At 40.6% G+C, this 15,025-nt stretch overlaps 2 protein-coding genes across 5 annotated transcripts in view; one reads left to right on the top strand and one right to left on the bottom strand.

The window, feature by feature from the left end:
• The window catches only part of LOC126483667 (peptide chain release factor 1-like, mitochondrial), a 69,196-nt gene extending 57,683 nt beyond the window's left edge, over positions 1-11,513 (top strand). Inside the window, exon 7 of the mRNA XM_050106731.1 lies at positions 10,542-11,513. Within this exon, the coding sequence (XP_049962688.1) occupies positions 10,542-10,736 (195 nt within the window). The 3' untranslated portion in view covers positions 10,737-11,513. The remainder of the gene's footprint in view (positions 1-10,541) is intronic.
• Positions 11,514-11,516: 3 nt separating this feature from the next.
• LOC126483665 (neuroglian) overlaps positions 11,517-15,025 on the bottom strand; it is a 215,071-nt gene continuing 211,562 nt past the window's right edge. For all 4 annotated transcript variants that reach the window (XM_050106727.1, XM_050106728.1, XM_050106724.1 and 1 more), the window contains exon 23: positions 11,517-14,031. In XM_050106727.1, the coding sequence (XP_049962684.1) occupies positions 13,922-14,031 (110 nt within the window). In that variant the 3' untranslated portion in view covers positions 11,517-13,921. The remainder of the gene's footprint in view (positions 14,032-15,025) is intronic.

Raw genomic sequence — 15,025 nt, 5'->3', positions numbered from 1 at the left:
TTCCACCTGGCGCCTCAGTTGGACCAGCATTCGTGCTGGACGTGCAGACCGCGTGAGACGACGCTTCATCCAGTCCCAAACATGCTCAATGGGGGACAGATCCGGAGATCTTGCTGGCCAGGGTAGTTGACTTACACCTTCTAGAGCACGTTGGGTGGCACGGGATACATGCGGACGTGCATTGTCCTGTTGGAACAGCAAGTTCCCTTGCCGGTCTAGGAATGGTAGAACGATGGGTTCGATGACGGTTTGGATGTACCGTGCACTATTCAGTGTCCCCTCGACGATCACCAGTGGTGTACGGCCAGTGTAGGAGATCGCTCCCCACACCATGATGCCGGGTGTTGGCCCTGTGTGCCTCGGTCGTATGCAGTCCTGATTGTGGCGCTCACCTGCACGGCGCCAAACACGCATACGACCATCATTGGCACCAAGGCAGAAGCGACTCTCATCGCTGAAGACGACACGTCTCCATTCGTCCCTCCATTCACGCCTGTCGCGACACCACTGGAGGCGGGCTGCACGATGTTGTGGCGTGAGCGGAAGACGGCCTAACGGTGTGCGGGACCGTAGCCCAGCTTCATGGAGACGGTTGCGAATGGTCCTCGCCGATACCCCAGGAGCAACAGTGTCCCTAATTTGCTGGGAAGTGGCGGTGCGGTCCCCTACGGCACTGCGTAGGATCCTACGGTCTTGGCGTGCATCCGTGTGTCGCTGCGGTCCGGTCCCAGGTCGACGGGCACGTGCACCTTCCGCCGACCACTGGCGACAACATCGATGTACTGTGGAGACCTCACGCCCCACGTGTTCAGCAATTCGGCGGTACGTCCACCCGGCCTCCCGCATGCCCACTATACGCCCTCGCTCAAAGTCCGTCAACTGCACATACGGTTCACGTCCACGCTGTCGCGGCATGCTACCAGTGTTAAAGACTGCAATGGAGCTCCGTATGCCATGGCAAACTGGCTGACACTGACGGCGGCGGTGCACAAATGCTGCGCAGCTAGCGCCATTCGACGGCCAACACCGCGGTTCCTGGTGTGTCCGCTGTGCCGTGCGTGTGATCATTGCTTGTACAGCCCTCTCGCAGTGTCCGGAGCAAGTATGGTGGGTCTGACACACCGGTGTCAATGTGTTCTTTTTTCCATTTCCAGGAGTGTAATTCCCTCAGCATCACCCGACTTAATTCGATTACATTCCATTGTCCTCGTTTTGCTTTTGTTGTTCATCTTATATCCTCCTTTCAAGACACTGTCCATTCCGTTCAACTGCTCTTCCAAGTCCTTTGCTGTCTCTGACAGAATTACAATGTCATCGGCGAACCCCAAAGTTTTTATTTCTTCTCCATGGATTTTAATACCTATTCCAAACTTTACTTTTGTTTCCTTTATTGCTTGCTCAATATACAGATTGAATAACATCGGGGATAGGCTACAACCCTGTCTCACTCCCTTCCCAACCACTGCTTCCCTTTCATACCCCTCGACTCTCATAACTGCCATCTGGTTTCTGTACAAATTGTAAATAGCCTTTCGCTTCTTGTATTTTACCCCTGCCACCTTCAGAATTTGAAAGAGAGTATTCCAATCAACGTTGTCAAAAGCTTTCTCTAAGTCTACAAATGCTAGAAACGTAGGTTTGCCTTTCCTTAATCTTTCTTCTAAGATAAGTCGTAAGGTCAGTATTGCCTCACGTGTTCCAGTGTTTCTACAGAATCCAAACTGATCTTCCCCGAGGTCGGCTTCTATCAGTTTTTCCATTCGTCTGTAAAGAATTCGCGTTAGTATTTTGCAGCTGTGACTTATTAAACTGTTAGTTCAGTAATTTTCACATCTGTCAACACCTGCTTGCTTTTGGATTGGAATTATTATATTCTTCTTGAAGTCTGAGGGTGTTTCGCCTGCCTCATACATCTTGCTCACCAGATGGTAGAGTTTTGTCAGGACTGCCTCTCCCAAAGCTGTCAGTAGTTCTAATGGAATGTTGTCTACTCCGGGGGCCTTGTTTCGACTCAGGTCTTTCAGTGCTCTGTCAAACTCTTTACGCAGTATCATATCTCCCATTTCATCTTCATCTACATCCTCTTCCATTTCCATAATATTGCCCTCAAGTACACCGCCCTTGTATAGACCCTCTATATACTCCTTCCAACTTTCTGCGTTCCCTTCTTTGCTTAGAACTGGGTTTCCATCAAAGCTCTTGATATCCAAAAAAGTGGTTCTCCTTTCTCCAAAGGTCTCTTTAATTTTCCTGTAAGCAGTATCTATCTTACCCCAGTGAGATATGCCTCTACATCCTTACATTTGTCCTCTAGCCATCCCTGTTCAGCCATTTTGCGCTTCCTGACGATCTCATTTTTGAGACGTTTGTATTCCTTTTTGCCTGCTTCATTTACTGCATTTCTATATTTTCTCCTTTCACCAATTAAATTCAATATTTCTTGTTACCCATGGGTTTCTACTAGCCCTCGTCTTTTTACCTATTTGATCCTCTGCTGCCTTCACTATTTCACCCCTCAAAGCTACCCATTCTTCTTCTACTGTATTTCTTTCCCCCATTCCTGTCAATCATTCCCTTATGCTCTCCCTGAAACTCTGTACAACCTCTGGTTCTTTCAGTTTATTCAGGTCCCATCTCCTTAAATACCCACCTTTTTGCAGTTTCTTCAGTTTTAATCTACAGTTCATAACGAATAAATTGTGGTCAGAGTCCACATCTGCCCCTGGAAATGTCTTACAATTTAAAACCTGGTTTCTAAATCTCTGTCTTACCATTATATAATCTATCTGATACTTTTTAGTATCGCCAGGGTTCTTCCATGTATACTATCGTCTTTCATGGTTCTTAAACCAAGTGTTAGCTATGATTAAGTTATGCTCTGTCAAAATTCTACCAGGCGGCTTCCTCTTTCATTTCTTAGCCCCGATCCATATTCACCTACTATGTTTCCTTCTCTCCCTTTTCCTACTCTTGAATTCCAGTCACCCATTACTATTAAATTTTCGTCTCCCTTCACTACCTGAATAATTTCTTGATCTCATCATACATTTCTTCAATTTCTTCGTCATCTGCAGAGCTAGTTGGCATATAAACTTGTACTACTGTAGTAGGTGTGGGCTTCATGTCTATCTTGGCCACAATAATGCGTTCACTATGCTGTTTGTAGTAGCTTACCCGCATTCGTATTCCTTTTTGCCTGCTTCATTTACTGCCTTTCTATATTTTCTCCTTTCACCAATTAAATTCAATATTTCTTGTTACCCATGGGTTTCTACTAGCCCTCGTCTTTTTACCTATTTGATCCTCTGCTGCCTTCACTATTTCACCCCTCAAAGCTACCCATTCTTCTTCTACTGTATTTCTTTCCCCCATTCCTGTCAATCATTCCCTTATGCTCTCCCTGAAACTCTGTACAACCTCTGGTTCTTTCAGTTTATTCAGGTCCCATCTCCTTAAATTCCCACCTTTTTGCAGTTTCTTCAGTTTTAATCTACAGTTCATAACGAATAAATTGTGGTCAGAGTCCACATCTGCCCCTGGAAATGTCTTACAATTTAAAACCTGGTTTCTAAATCTCTGTCTTACCATTATATAATCTATCTGATACTTTTTAGTATCTCCAGGGTTCTTCCATGTATACTATCGTCTTTCATGATTCTTAAACCAAGTGTTAGCTATGATTAAGTTATGCTCTGTCAAAATTCTACCAGGCGGCTTCCTCTTTCATTTCTTAGCCCCGATCCATATTCACCTACTATGTTTCCTTCTCTCCCTTTTCCTACTCTTGAATTCCAGTCACCCATTACTATTAAATTTTCGTCTCCCTTCACTACCTGAATAATTTCTTTATCTCATCATACATTTCTTCAATTTCTTCGTCATCTGCAGAGCTAGTTGGCATATAAACTTGTACTACTGTAGTAGGTGTGGGCTTCATGTCTATCTTGGCCACAATAATGCGTTCACTATGCTGTTTGTAGTAGCTTACCCGCATTCCTATTTTTTTATTCATTATTAAACCTACTCCTGCATTACCCCAATTTGATTTTGTATTTATAACCCTGTATTCACCTGACCAAAAGTCTTGTTCCTCCTGCCACCGTACTTCACTAATTCACACTGTATCTAACCTTAACCTATCCATTTCCCTTTTTAAATTTTCCAACCTACCTGGCCAATTAAGGGATCTGACATTCCACACTCCGATCCGTAGAACGCCAGTTTTCTTTCTCCTGATAACAACGTCCTCTTGAGTAGTCCCCGCCCAGAGATCCGAATGGGGGACTATTTTACCTCCGGAATATTTTACCCCAGAGGATGCCATCACCATTTAATCATACAGTGAAGCTGCATGCCCTCAGGAAAAATTACGGCTTTAGTTTCCCCTTGCTTTCAGCCGTTCGCAGTACCAGAACAGCAAGGCCATTTTGGTTAGTGTTACAAGGCCAGATCAGTCAATCATCCAGACTGTTGCCCCTGCAACTACTGAAAAGGCTGCTGCCCCTCTTCAGGAACCACACGTTTGTCTGGCCTCTCAACAGATACCCCTCCATTGTGGTTGCACCTACGGTACGGCTATCTGTATCGTTGAGGCACGCAAGCCTCCCCACCAATGGCAAGGTCCATGGTTCATGGGGAGGGGGAGGGGGGGGGGGTTCCAATGCTTAGGGTGTATGATGCCTGGAATGCCACAGAAATTTACCACTGCAAACGTATGAGGAGACCCTCTCCAAACTTGGACTGTGATGAAAAAGAAAATGAAGAATCTCAAAACATTTGGGATTTACTTAAAGTAGATTGATAAGAAATCAAATGAAAATTTGGAGAGGAATAACTATTAGTTGCTGTAATTTACAAGAGAATAAAAAATCAGACTGAGTTCATCTCGAGAGGGAAACACCTGCTGCACGCCATTTAGGGGCATTGGAAGAGATCGACTCTTCTACATCTACATGGATACTCCATAAATCACATTTAAGTGCCTGGCAGAGGGTTCATCGAACCACCTTCACAGTTTCCTATTATTCCAATCTCGTATAGTGCGTGGAAGGAATGAACACCTATAGCTTTTCGTAAAAGCTCTGATTTCCCTTATTTTATTGTGGTGATCGTTCCTCTCTATGTAGGTCAGTGTCAAAAAAATATTTTCGCATTCGGAGGAGAAAGTTGGTGATTGGAATTTAAACTTTCCAGTCTTTGGGTAAGGATCTTTCTTCAAGCGAACGGTTATATATGATTGTTAAGTATGGAGCTAATGCATCAGCATACTCGGAAAGGAACCTAATTGGTATACTGTCTGGATCAGAAGACTTGCTTTTATTAAGTGATGTGAGTTGCTTCACTACTCCGAGGATATTTACTTCTACATTACTCATGTTGGCAACTGTTCTCGATTCGAATTCTGGAATATTTACTTCGTCTTCTTTTGTGAAGGCATTTCGGAAGGCTGTGTTTAGTAACTCTTCTTTGGCAGCACTGTCTTTGATAGTATCTCCGTTGTTATTATGCAGAGAAGGCATTGATTGTTTCTTGCCACTAACAAACTTCACGTACAACCAGAATAGCTTTGGATTTTCTGCTAGGTTTCGAGACAAAGTTTTGTTGTGGAAAGTGTTACAGGCGTCTCGCATTGAACTCCGCGCTAAATTTCGAACTTCTGTAAAGGATCGCCAATCTTGGTGATTTTGCATTTGTTTAAATTTGGCATGTTTGTTCCATTGTTTCTGCAACAGTGTTCTAACCCATTTTGTATACCAAGGAGGATCAGCTCTGTCGTTTGTTAATTTATTTGGTATAAATCTCTCAATTGCTGCTGATACTATTTCTTTGAATTTAAGCCACATCTGGTCTACACTTATATTATTAATTTGGAATGAGTGGATATTGTCCGTCAGGAGGTGAATTTTTATCTGCTTTTTTGAATAGGTATATTTTTCGCTTATTTTTCAAGGATTTGGGTTATTACAATATTCAATCTCGCTACAACAACCCTGTGTTCACTAAACCCTATATCGGTTTTGATGCTCGTTACTAAGTCAGGATTATTTGTTGCTAAGAGGTCAAGTGTGTTTTCACAACCGTTTACTATTCACGTGGGCTCATGAACTAACTGCTCGAAATAATTTTCAGAGAATGCATTTAGCACAGTTTCGGGTGATATTTTATGTGTACCTCCGGAATTAAACATGTATTTTCGCCAACATATCGAGGGTAAATTGAAGTCACCACCAACTATTATCGTATGAGTCAGGTATGTGTTTGAAATCAAACTTAAGTTTTCTTTGAAGCTTTCAGCAACTGTATCATCTGAACTGATAGGTCGGTAAAAGGATCCAATTATTATTTCATTCCAGTTGCCAACAATGACCTCTGCCCATATTAACTCACAGAAAGTATCTACTTCAATTTTGCAACAAGTTAAACTACTTCTGACAGCAACAAACCGGCCACTGCCAACCATGTTTAGCCTATCTTTTCAGAACACCATTAGGTTCTTCGCAAAAATTTCGGCTGAGCTTATATCCGGATTTAGCCAGCTTTCAGTGCCTATAACGATTTGAGCATCAGCGCTTTCTATTAGCGCTTGGAGCTCTGGTACTTACCCAACACAGCTACGACAATTTACAACTATTTTACCAATGGTTTCTGTATCTACGTTCTTCCTGTGTTCAGCCTGCACCCTTTGTGACTGTGGCCCTTCTTGTGTTTTCCCGAGACTCTCTAACCTAAAAAACCACCCAGTCCACGCCATACAGCCTCCGCTACCCGTTTAGCCAGCTCCTGCGTATAGTGGACACCTGACCTATTCAGCGGAACCCGAAACCCAACCACCCTTTGCCGCAAGTCAAGGAATTTGCAGCCTACACGGTCGCAGAACCTTCTGAGCCTCTGATTCAGACCCTCCACTCGGCTCTGTACCAGAGGCCCGCAATCGGTCCTGTCGACTATGCTGCAAATGGTCAGCTTTGCTTTCATCTTGCAAGCAAGACTGGCTTTTGCTTTCATCTTGCAAGCAAGACTGGCTTTTGCTTTCATCTTGCAAGCAAGACTGGCAGCCCTTACCACTTCTGTTAGCCGATCGAAACCAGAGAGAATCTCGTCTGATCCAAAGTGACACACATCATTGGTACCAATATGAGCAACCACCTGCAGTTGGCTGCACCCTGTGCTCTTCATGGCATCCGGGAGGACCCTTTCCACATCTGGAATGACTCCACACGGTATGCACACGGAGTGCACATTGGTTTTGATAGAACTTGCTGTTCTTCTTTGGATTGTCTTCCTCTCCTCCATTCTCTATTTCTTTTAAGACTGTTTCAAAACAGATATCTATGTCTTATGGGGTACTCATGCATACAGAGTTTATAAATTTTATTCTCCCTATTTTTGACTTCATTCTTTACCACTTTTTTTTCTTAATTCTTCCAGCAATGAGATTATTGTAAACCAGTGGAAGTTCCAGTGCACAAGATGATAATGTTTGCATCTTTTCCCATGGGAACAGGTGGACTTCCACAATACTTTCACCAGTTCATTCTTTTCGGAAAGAATAACTCGCATTTATCTGAGTTGTATCCAACCTTGCAATCTTTCCAAAACTGTTTAACTCTCTTAGTTGGATGTACTTCTGTAATACTCATTTATAGCGATTTTGTCTTCTTCTTCTTACTGTGTCTGTAGCTGAGATAAAATCATCCCCTTCCTGTTCTACAGAAGAGTATTTTTCCTTGCACTTTCACAACCACATTTTTGTGAATGTTCAAAGCATCTGCAGTTCTTTTGGCTACCTTCATGAGGAACAGTAGTTACACCATTCTCTCTCTTCAAAATATTGCTGGACCAAGCACACAAACTGATGAGTGACCATGCAAAACTTGAGTGTAGATCACTAAAATTCCTGTTTAGCAACCACACTTTTCCGTGCACTTTTGCTGCAAACTTCAAACATTGTGTAGTGTAAAATAAACATGCCACACACAGAAACAAAGCACACGATGGAAACAAATCTCAACTGTTACTTGACCAATGGTAAAGCCATCATCACACAGGACGAGGCAGCTAACATTCATGTAAATGCAGACAGGATATCCAACATCGAGAACCAGTGCTATCAGCACATGTGATGGGTAGCAGTTGTCGGCTTTATTTGGCTCCCAAAGTATACAGTTTGTTTATGAAAGTGGACAAGTGTAAAATTCCTACGTTGTTGTTGTTGTTGTTGTTGTGGTCTTCAGTCCTGAGACTGGTTTGATGCAGCTCTCCATGCTACTCTATCCTGTGCAAGCTTTTTCATCTCCCAGTACCTACTGCAACCTACATCCTTCTGAATCTGCTTAGTGTATTCATCTCTTGGTCTCCCCCTACGATTTTTACCCTCCACGCTGCCCTCCAATACTAAATTGGTGATCCCTTGATGCCTCAGAACATGTCCTACCAACCGATCCCTTCTTCTGGTCAAGTTGTGCCACAAACTTCTCTTCTCCCCAATCCTATTCAATACTTCCTCATTAGTTACGTGATCTACCCATCTAATCTTCAGCATTCTAAAGCTGCATGCCCTCGGGAAAAATTACGGCTGTAGTTTCCCCTTGCTTTCAGCCGTTCGCAGTACCAGCACAGCAAGGCCGTTTTGGTTATTGTTACAAGGCCAGATCAGTCCATCATCCAGACTGTTGCCCTTGCAACTACTGAAAAGGCTGCTGCCCCTCTTCAGGAACCACACGTTTGTCTGGCCTCTCAACAGATACCCCTCCGTTGTGGTTGCACCTACGGTACGGCTATCTGTATCGCTGAGGCACGCAAGCCTCCCCACCAACGGCAAGGTCCATGGTTCATGGGGGGGATTCCTACGTTAGCTCTTTTAAAACACATATTTCCTCCCTTGTCCACATGCTAATCATGGTGTTCTGTCTGTGGTATACATAAATAAAAACTTCACCAGTGTCCATGAACTTAAAGTAAAACAAAAAGAAAAGATATATGTTCAGTCACTAAGGGCATCAGCTTACAAAATTTAACAAACTCACTCCAGATAGCCCACTTATCAAATATTACACAAATTTTTTCTATTAATTTCATAAGAAAATCCCACAACCTTTTAGAAAGGCAAAGGTGAGAGAAAAAAAAAGGAAGAAAAGAAATTGATTACAGCAGGAACCCAAACCTGCACCACTCTACCCTTTGTTCCATAATGTGGCACCTGCTACCAACTATACTACATTGAAAGTCTGCAGTGAGTGCCCTTGTATTTTATGTTACAGTATCCTAACGGCTTTAATTACTAAAATGTCATTAGGTGACATAATAAGTCCTAACAATAATGACATGTTTTTCATGAATCTTCATAAAACCCTAGTTATAATGTAAAAATAACAATACGGCATGTCTTTAACCACCAATATGACATATCCTGTCATTTTAACACAAATCAATCCAAAATGAATTGTTCTGGAGGCATTCAATGTGCTGCTGCCTAGAAACAGCATATAGTCATAAGTTGAAGATATAACATAAAAAACCCACCGAATATGGGCTTCTGCTGAACACGACAAATACAAAATATCATCTCACATTCTGCTTGTGATATAGGAAACATTTTCTCTTCCCATCGGTTCCATGTTACGTGGCATGTTGCCACAATATTGCAGAACTAACTTTGTGTTTCATGTGACAAAATGGGTCCTCAACGTGAAATAGCAGGAAGTAAGATCAGAAAAAACAGAGCCACTTCAATGTTAGCTTATTTGTGCATCTGCAACAGACTAGTAACTGCTACTTGCCATTACAGAGCTACTTGATAACTGCAAATACAACAAAAGGGGCAACCAAGTGCATTCTGTGGTTTGTTGCCACAGATTAGTCAGTCACTTTCTTATTCTGATCAAAGTATAGAAGTAAGCAGAAAGTTTGGAAAGCAGTAGTGTGGCACTAGTAGAAGTGAAGCTGTAAGGGTCACAGTACATGCCTGGGTGGCACAGTTGAGTACTGCTCGTGAAAGGCAAGATTCTGTGCCAGAGTCTCAGTAGTGCATACAGTTTTAATTTGTGAAAAAGTTTTATGTCTGTAGCAAACTGCTTTGAGTTGGTTGGTATTGGTTAAATTTGTCAAAGCAAATGGATACAATTTGAGTTTACAGTAATATGCCATGACAGATATTTTCCCTAGCAGTGTGAACAGACTCAAAGGAAGCACACAGTATTACGGAAAAAGAAATATCTCTATGTGGCCATTCCCAGGGAGGCTGGAAGATTATTAAAATGACAGGATTTGTTATTTTACCAAAACTCTCCTGCTTAGTTGTAGAGGTCTTATGTAAAGGCAGGCTGCTGAGTTTGGAATGGTTAAAATATTTACACAGCAGAATTAAATAATTGATTCAGAAATAAAATTTCCTGATCCAGAGTAGTACTTAGAAATGATGTATTTTTCTGTACATAATCTGATGTACTTATGGAGATGCTGTTCACAAAGTAGCCCTTATTAAGGAAAGATCAATTAAAATGGAAAGGATTAAGCTTGTAATAAATCGTTGTTTGTTGCAGATTGGAATGAGCATGCGATCGGATAAGATACGCACGTACAATTTCCAGCGAGATACTGTAGTAGATCATCGCATACATTTCACTGTACATAACTTGAGGGAATTCTTGGAAGGTGGTTTGTTGTTGAACAACCTAATGAGGAAGCTTCAGCAGGAAGACTACAAGGAGCGGCTCTTCTCTGTGATCCACAGTTGAAAAATTATAGCCTATATTTACTGGATGGCAGTTGGTGGTATCATGGCTGGCTTGATGTTGACTGTATTGAGAAAAATTTTAGTGCCTTACTTTGCAACACTCGTGCCTTTTGTCATTGATGTCTGTGTCAAATTTATCACAAAGCACTGTGCAGGTTACAGTAGTGTGCCACATTTTTGTAATATTGTATAGTTAATGCATTTTCACTTAGTTAATAACATTTTAAAAATCTGTGCCAAACAGGAAAGTAACAAACTGCTGATGTTTTCATTTAAGACTGGTGGCAATCTCGTATTTGATGCTTCCTTTAATCATGGGGACAATGACCTTGATATCTTGCCCAATTTACCCATGTACTGATAAGTTTTGTCAGACTTGTTCTGTTTATGTATGGTCCAATTTTGTTTTTTGATGGCTGCAGGTTTATTGTTGTGACTGGTTATAAAAACAGCCCTTTAGCAAATACTATTTAAGTACAAGATTTTAACGAAGACATTTTTTTTGGGAACTTCATATTTAATAACTTCAGTTTACGCTGGTAGTCTGCAAGCTGTTATTGATATCTGAAAATGTACATTACTTTTATCACATGATGCTATTGAGTGGCGCCAGCTTACTTCCACTCTTTTTTTGTGGTAGGATGACAACCAGTTACCGGTTTGTTCTGGTTATCAAACTGACAAAAAGAGATGTTGTACTACATGTTCTGTGATAAGTATGTCAGATGCTGTATTGATTTGGATATAGGTTGCAAAATAAAGAGAGCTGACAATGTTAGAGTTTTTTTTTTCCTCATTTTGTATTTAATATTTGTGGCTGTAGACAAAAATAAAATAAAAATACACATATAAAATAATTTCACTCAGAGTGGGTGTTAAGCTGGGAATGATGACTTTACAGTTGCCTGGCAACTATCATAAAAAATTAAAATAACTTATAGAAATTATTAATAATACTTAGAACAGAACAGATCATTAGTTAGTTCACAAGGTCTCCTGTCAGTGTCATCAGGAGATACCACCCCACAACAGATCCATTACCTTACATAATTAAGTATTCTGAAACGCAATCCCATTGTCTACATATAATGTAGGTTTATACTGGTGCTGTAATGACATAAATATTTACAACTGACTAACTTATAATGTTAAATTTTAATCAAATAAAACACACCAAGTTAGATATTTGAAACTGTTTGAACCACAGTAATGACAGCCAGAAGCATTTTCAATCATTAGATGCTAAATGCTGAGTTGAAGAAAGCATTAGCAGTTAAATCAGTAATTATATTTATGTCACACAGCTAAAGGATTGCAATGGACATGGATGCTCTGCAAATACAAAAATATTACTTAATTTTCACTGTTACCACGTAACAAGAATTGTGCAATACTTTCGGAGTGTCAAAGAAACTATTGCAGCTGCTACAATACCAACATATGGCTGCAATTTCAGTACACTTTAAAAAAATAATGCTGCATATTCAAAATCATCTGCAAGCATACAAAAATACAAGAGAAAAATAATAAAGGTCTCTTCTTATATGGGAAATTAATATAAACTTCCCCACTACAATAGTTCTTAAATCAACTTTCTGTTACAAGACAATGTGGTGCAATTATATCAAAGATGGTTTATGAGATTCATATTCTGCACATTGAAATTTCTTTCAGGTGTCTGTACAATCAAACCCACTGTACACAAACAATGGTGTTGGAGATTAAAAATTGGAAACTCAAAGGCAAGAGATCAGTAATTTCAGCACTGAGCTTATATACTGCAGTACAACAGCATAAGTGTTGTTGCTGCTGAAGATGGTCAGCAATAATTGAGTATACTACAAATATAACAAAGATATAAAGTGTGAAATTCCAATAAGCAACAGAGTTATTTTGCAAGCATGCGAACTACTCACACAACCGACAAAGCTGCCACCTTATCTATCGTGCAACTGTGCTTACGCAAGTAATAATAGTGCAAAAATAAACAACCTTTACAGAAGCAAAAACATCTCAGCGAATAACAACATTTATATTATTCAATTAACATCAAGTAGGCCACCAACCTGTCTCGTGCTTGAAATAACCTCATTTTTTAATGTATTTTTTAACCTAAGCTTCAACATCAGGCACACCATGTCAGAACAAGACATCATCAAATTACATTTATAAGCCTTCACATTATGCCGATGTATAATGGTCTTTTAGGAAACATACAATTATAGCTCTCTTTTTTACAAAGAAAAAAAAGCATAATTAGGGCTTAACACTCCGTATCACTGCCCATGGACATGGTCATGGAATCACATTTTATAAGTAACCCTTCCACTTTTTGACCTATCAGTAAACCAACAGTTCACAATGCAACATACCTAACAGTGGTGCAACATCTGACACAGCCAGGAATATTAATGCACTTTAATTTATAGCGTGGTACATACAGCACCAGCTAGTAGACATCAACATGCACACACTAAATATGTAACAACTGTATCACGAGACAAACTGGTGGGCTACAAGAGCACCACCACTTTCTTCAACCTGCCATCTTACTTCACACTTCAGTTCACATTCGTCCCATGACACTGACCAGCCACCAGATTCAGAATTGCATAGAAAACCGTGTCCAACTCAGTAACAATTAGGTAGCTGGCTAGGATGACAAATAAATATGTAAAAACATATTTCTCTGATACAGTTTTATGTGGCAGCTGCAGGAAGCGACCACATTTTTAAATGCAGATATGAAGTCAAGATTCTGTGTTTTTCTCACATAATGAAGAAAATGTCAGCGCACTATAGCAGTCTTCGTAGCCCATTCACAACAATTTTCTAACATACTGATAATCTGGACTGTACATTAACAAGAAAGTAAACAGCTGTTGCAGTACTTCAAGAGTAAGAAGGAAGTGCAAACAGAAGGGACATTTCTTGTATAGAAAACACAGTTCATAATATTTAATATTTTGAAATAACACCTATACTACCACTCTCGAAGCACAAAAAACCGTGGCAAATGCAACAGCAGGAGGGAGCTTCAAAGTTGCCCACACTCCATTTAGTCATCGAGTGGTACCTCTCAGTCACACGCTGCACAAGCGGTCACACTGAAAAATGCATTTTCGTTTATTCTGTACGTCCCATTGAACAGCAAAGTAGATCTTGAAGAATTAGCCCACAACAGGGCTAAACATATGTGGCAGCTGCTCCCACACCCGCTGGTGTTGGTTGATCTTCTGGTCTTCGTTTTCCTGGTCCATACTGTCCAATGAATGAACCATCCTCTGTGAATTTACCTGAAAAGTATTTTTCAAACTATAAACATGCTACTATAGCATTGTCATGAATGTATTATAAACTAGGAACTTGTGCCTAATTCAATTGCTCAATACATACTTTATAGCATCCAATTTCAAATTCAGCTCTGCGTATACATTCATTTAGAGTTAAATATGAAATTAAGCAATGCATGGTCTGATTTTCAAATATCCTGTAAGATTCCAATACAGCTGCTATTACTGCAATAAGTCCAGTACATGTTATTGCCACACATCATTACAATGATTTTGCTTGGTAAGTTCAATGTCAAGACTTATTTTATTCTGCCAAAAAATTCCAAAAACCCATCTCCAGTTTTTCTCCATTAAAATTTTTCTCGTGCGGAATTCTTATTTTGCCAGAAATGTTTCTTGATTCATCACTGTAGCAGGACTGGAGCTATCTATCACTTCAGTTCAGCCTTGTATCCAAACAAGTTATCACCATGCTAAAATTTCTATCCACTGTTTTGATATTATCATTAGTACCAAAGTAGAGCCAAGCAGCATAACAAAGCCAAATCAAAAATGTGACTTACAAGTCTACAAGTACACAACTTTAATAAATTACACATCACACACAAAGTTCACTGATGAAAGTACCCCACATTTAAATTACATTAGTCTCATGTAAAGCAAGACTGTGGAACTTGTATGAAACATTTACTATTGCATTTGAAATATTCAGTGCTAAACTTTCCACATTTATGGCAAAGAAGAAGGTGCAGTTCTACTTACAGTATGAAGTTAAGTGTTATCTTCTCTTTTCTTTCTTATCAGCAACGGGAGAGGAAGATCTACAGAGGGACCGCTTGTTACCCCAGATGCGGCAGCCATGGGTAGCTAGTCTGTGTGGAAGGGACTTCTTCGTATGGAATGGGTGACAACTGTCGAAGTCGAGGTATTGCTGGTGGTTGGTAGGTCTGATATGGACAGAGGTATTGATTTAGCCGTCTTTCAGGTGGAGGCCCAT

This window comes from Schistocerca serialis, chromosome 6 (assembly GCF_023864345.2).
Source record: "Schistocerca serialis cubense isolate TAMUIC-IGC-003099 chromosome 6, iqSchSeri2.2, whole genome shotgun sequence".
NCBI classification, from domain to species: domain Eukaryota; kingdom Metazoa; phylum Arthropoda; class Insecta; order Orthoptera; family Acrididae; genus Schistocerca; species Schistocerca serialis.
The sequence above is the reverse complement of the archived record's forward strand: the minus strand, read 5'-3'. Positions and strand labels throughout refer to the sequence as shown.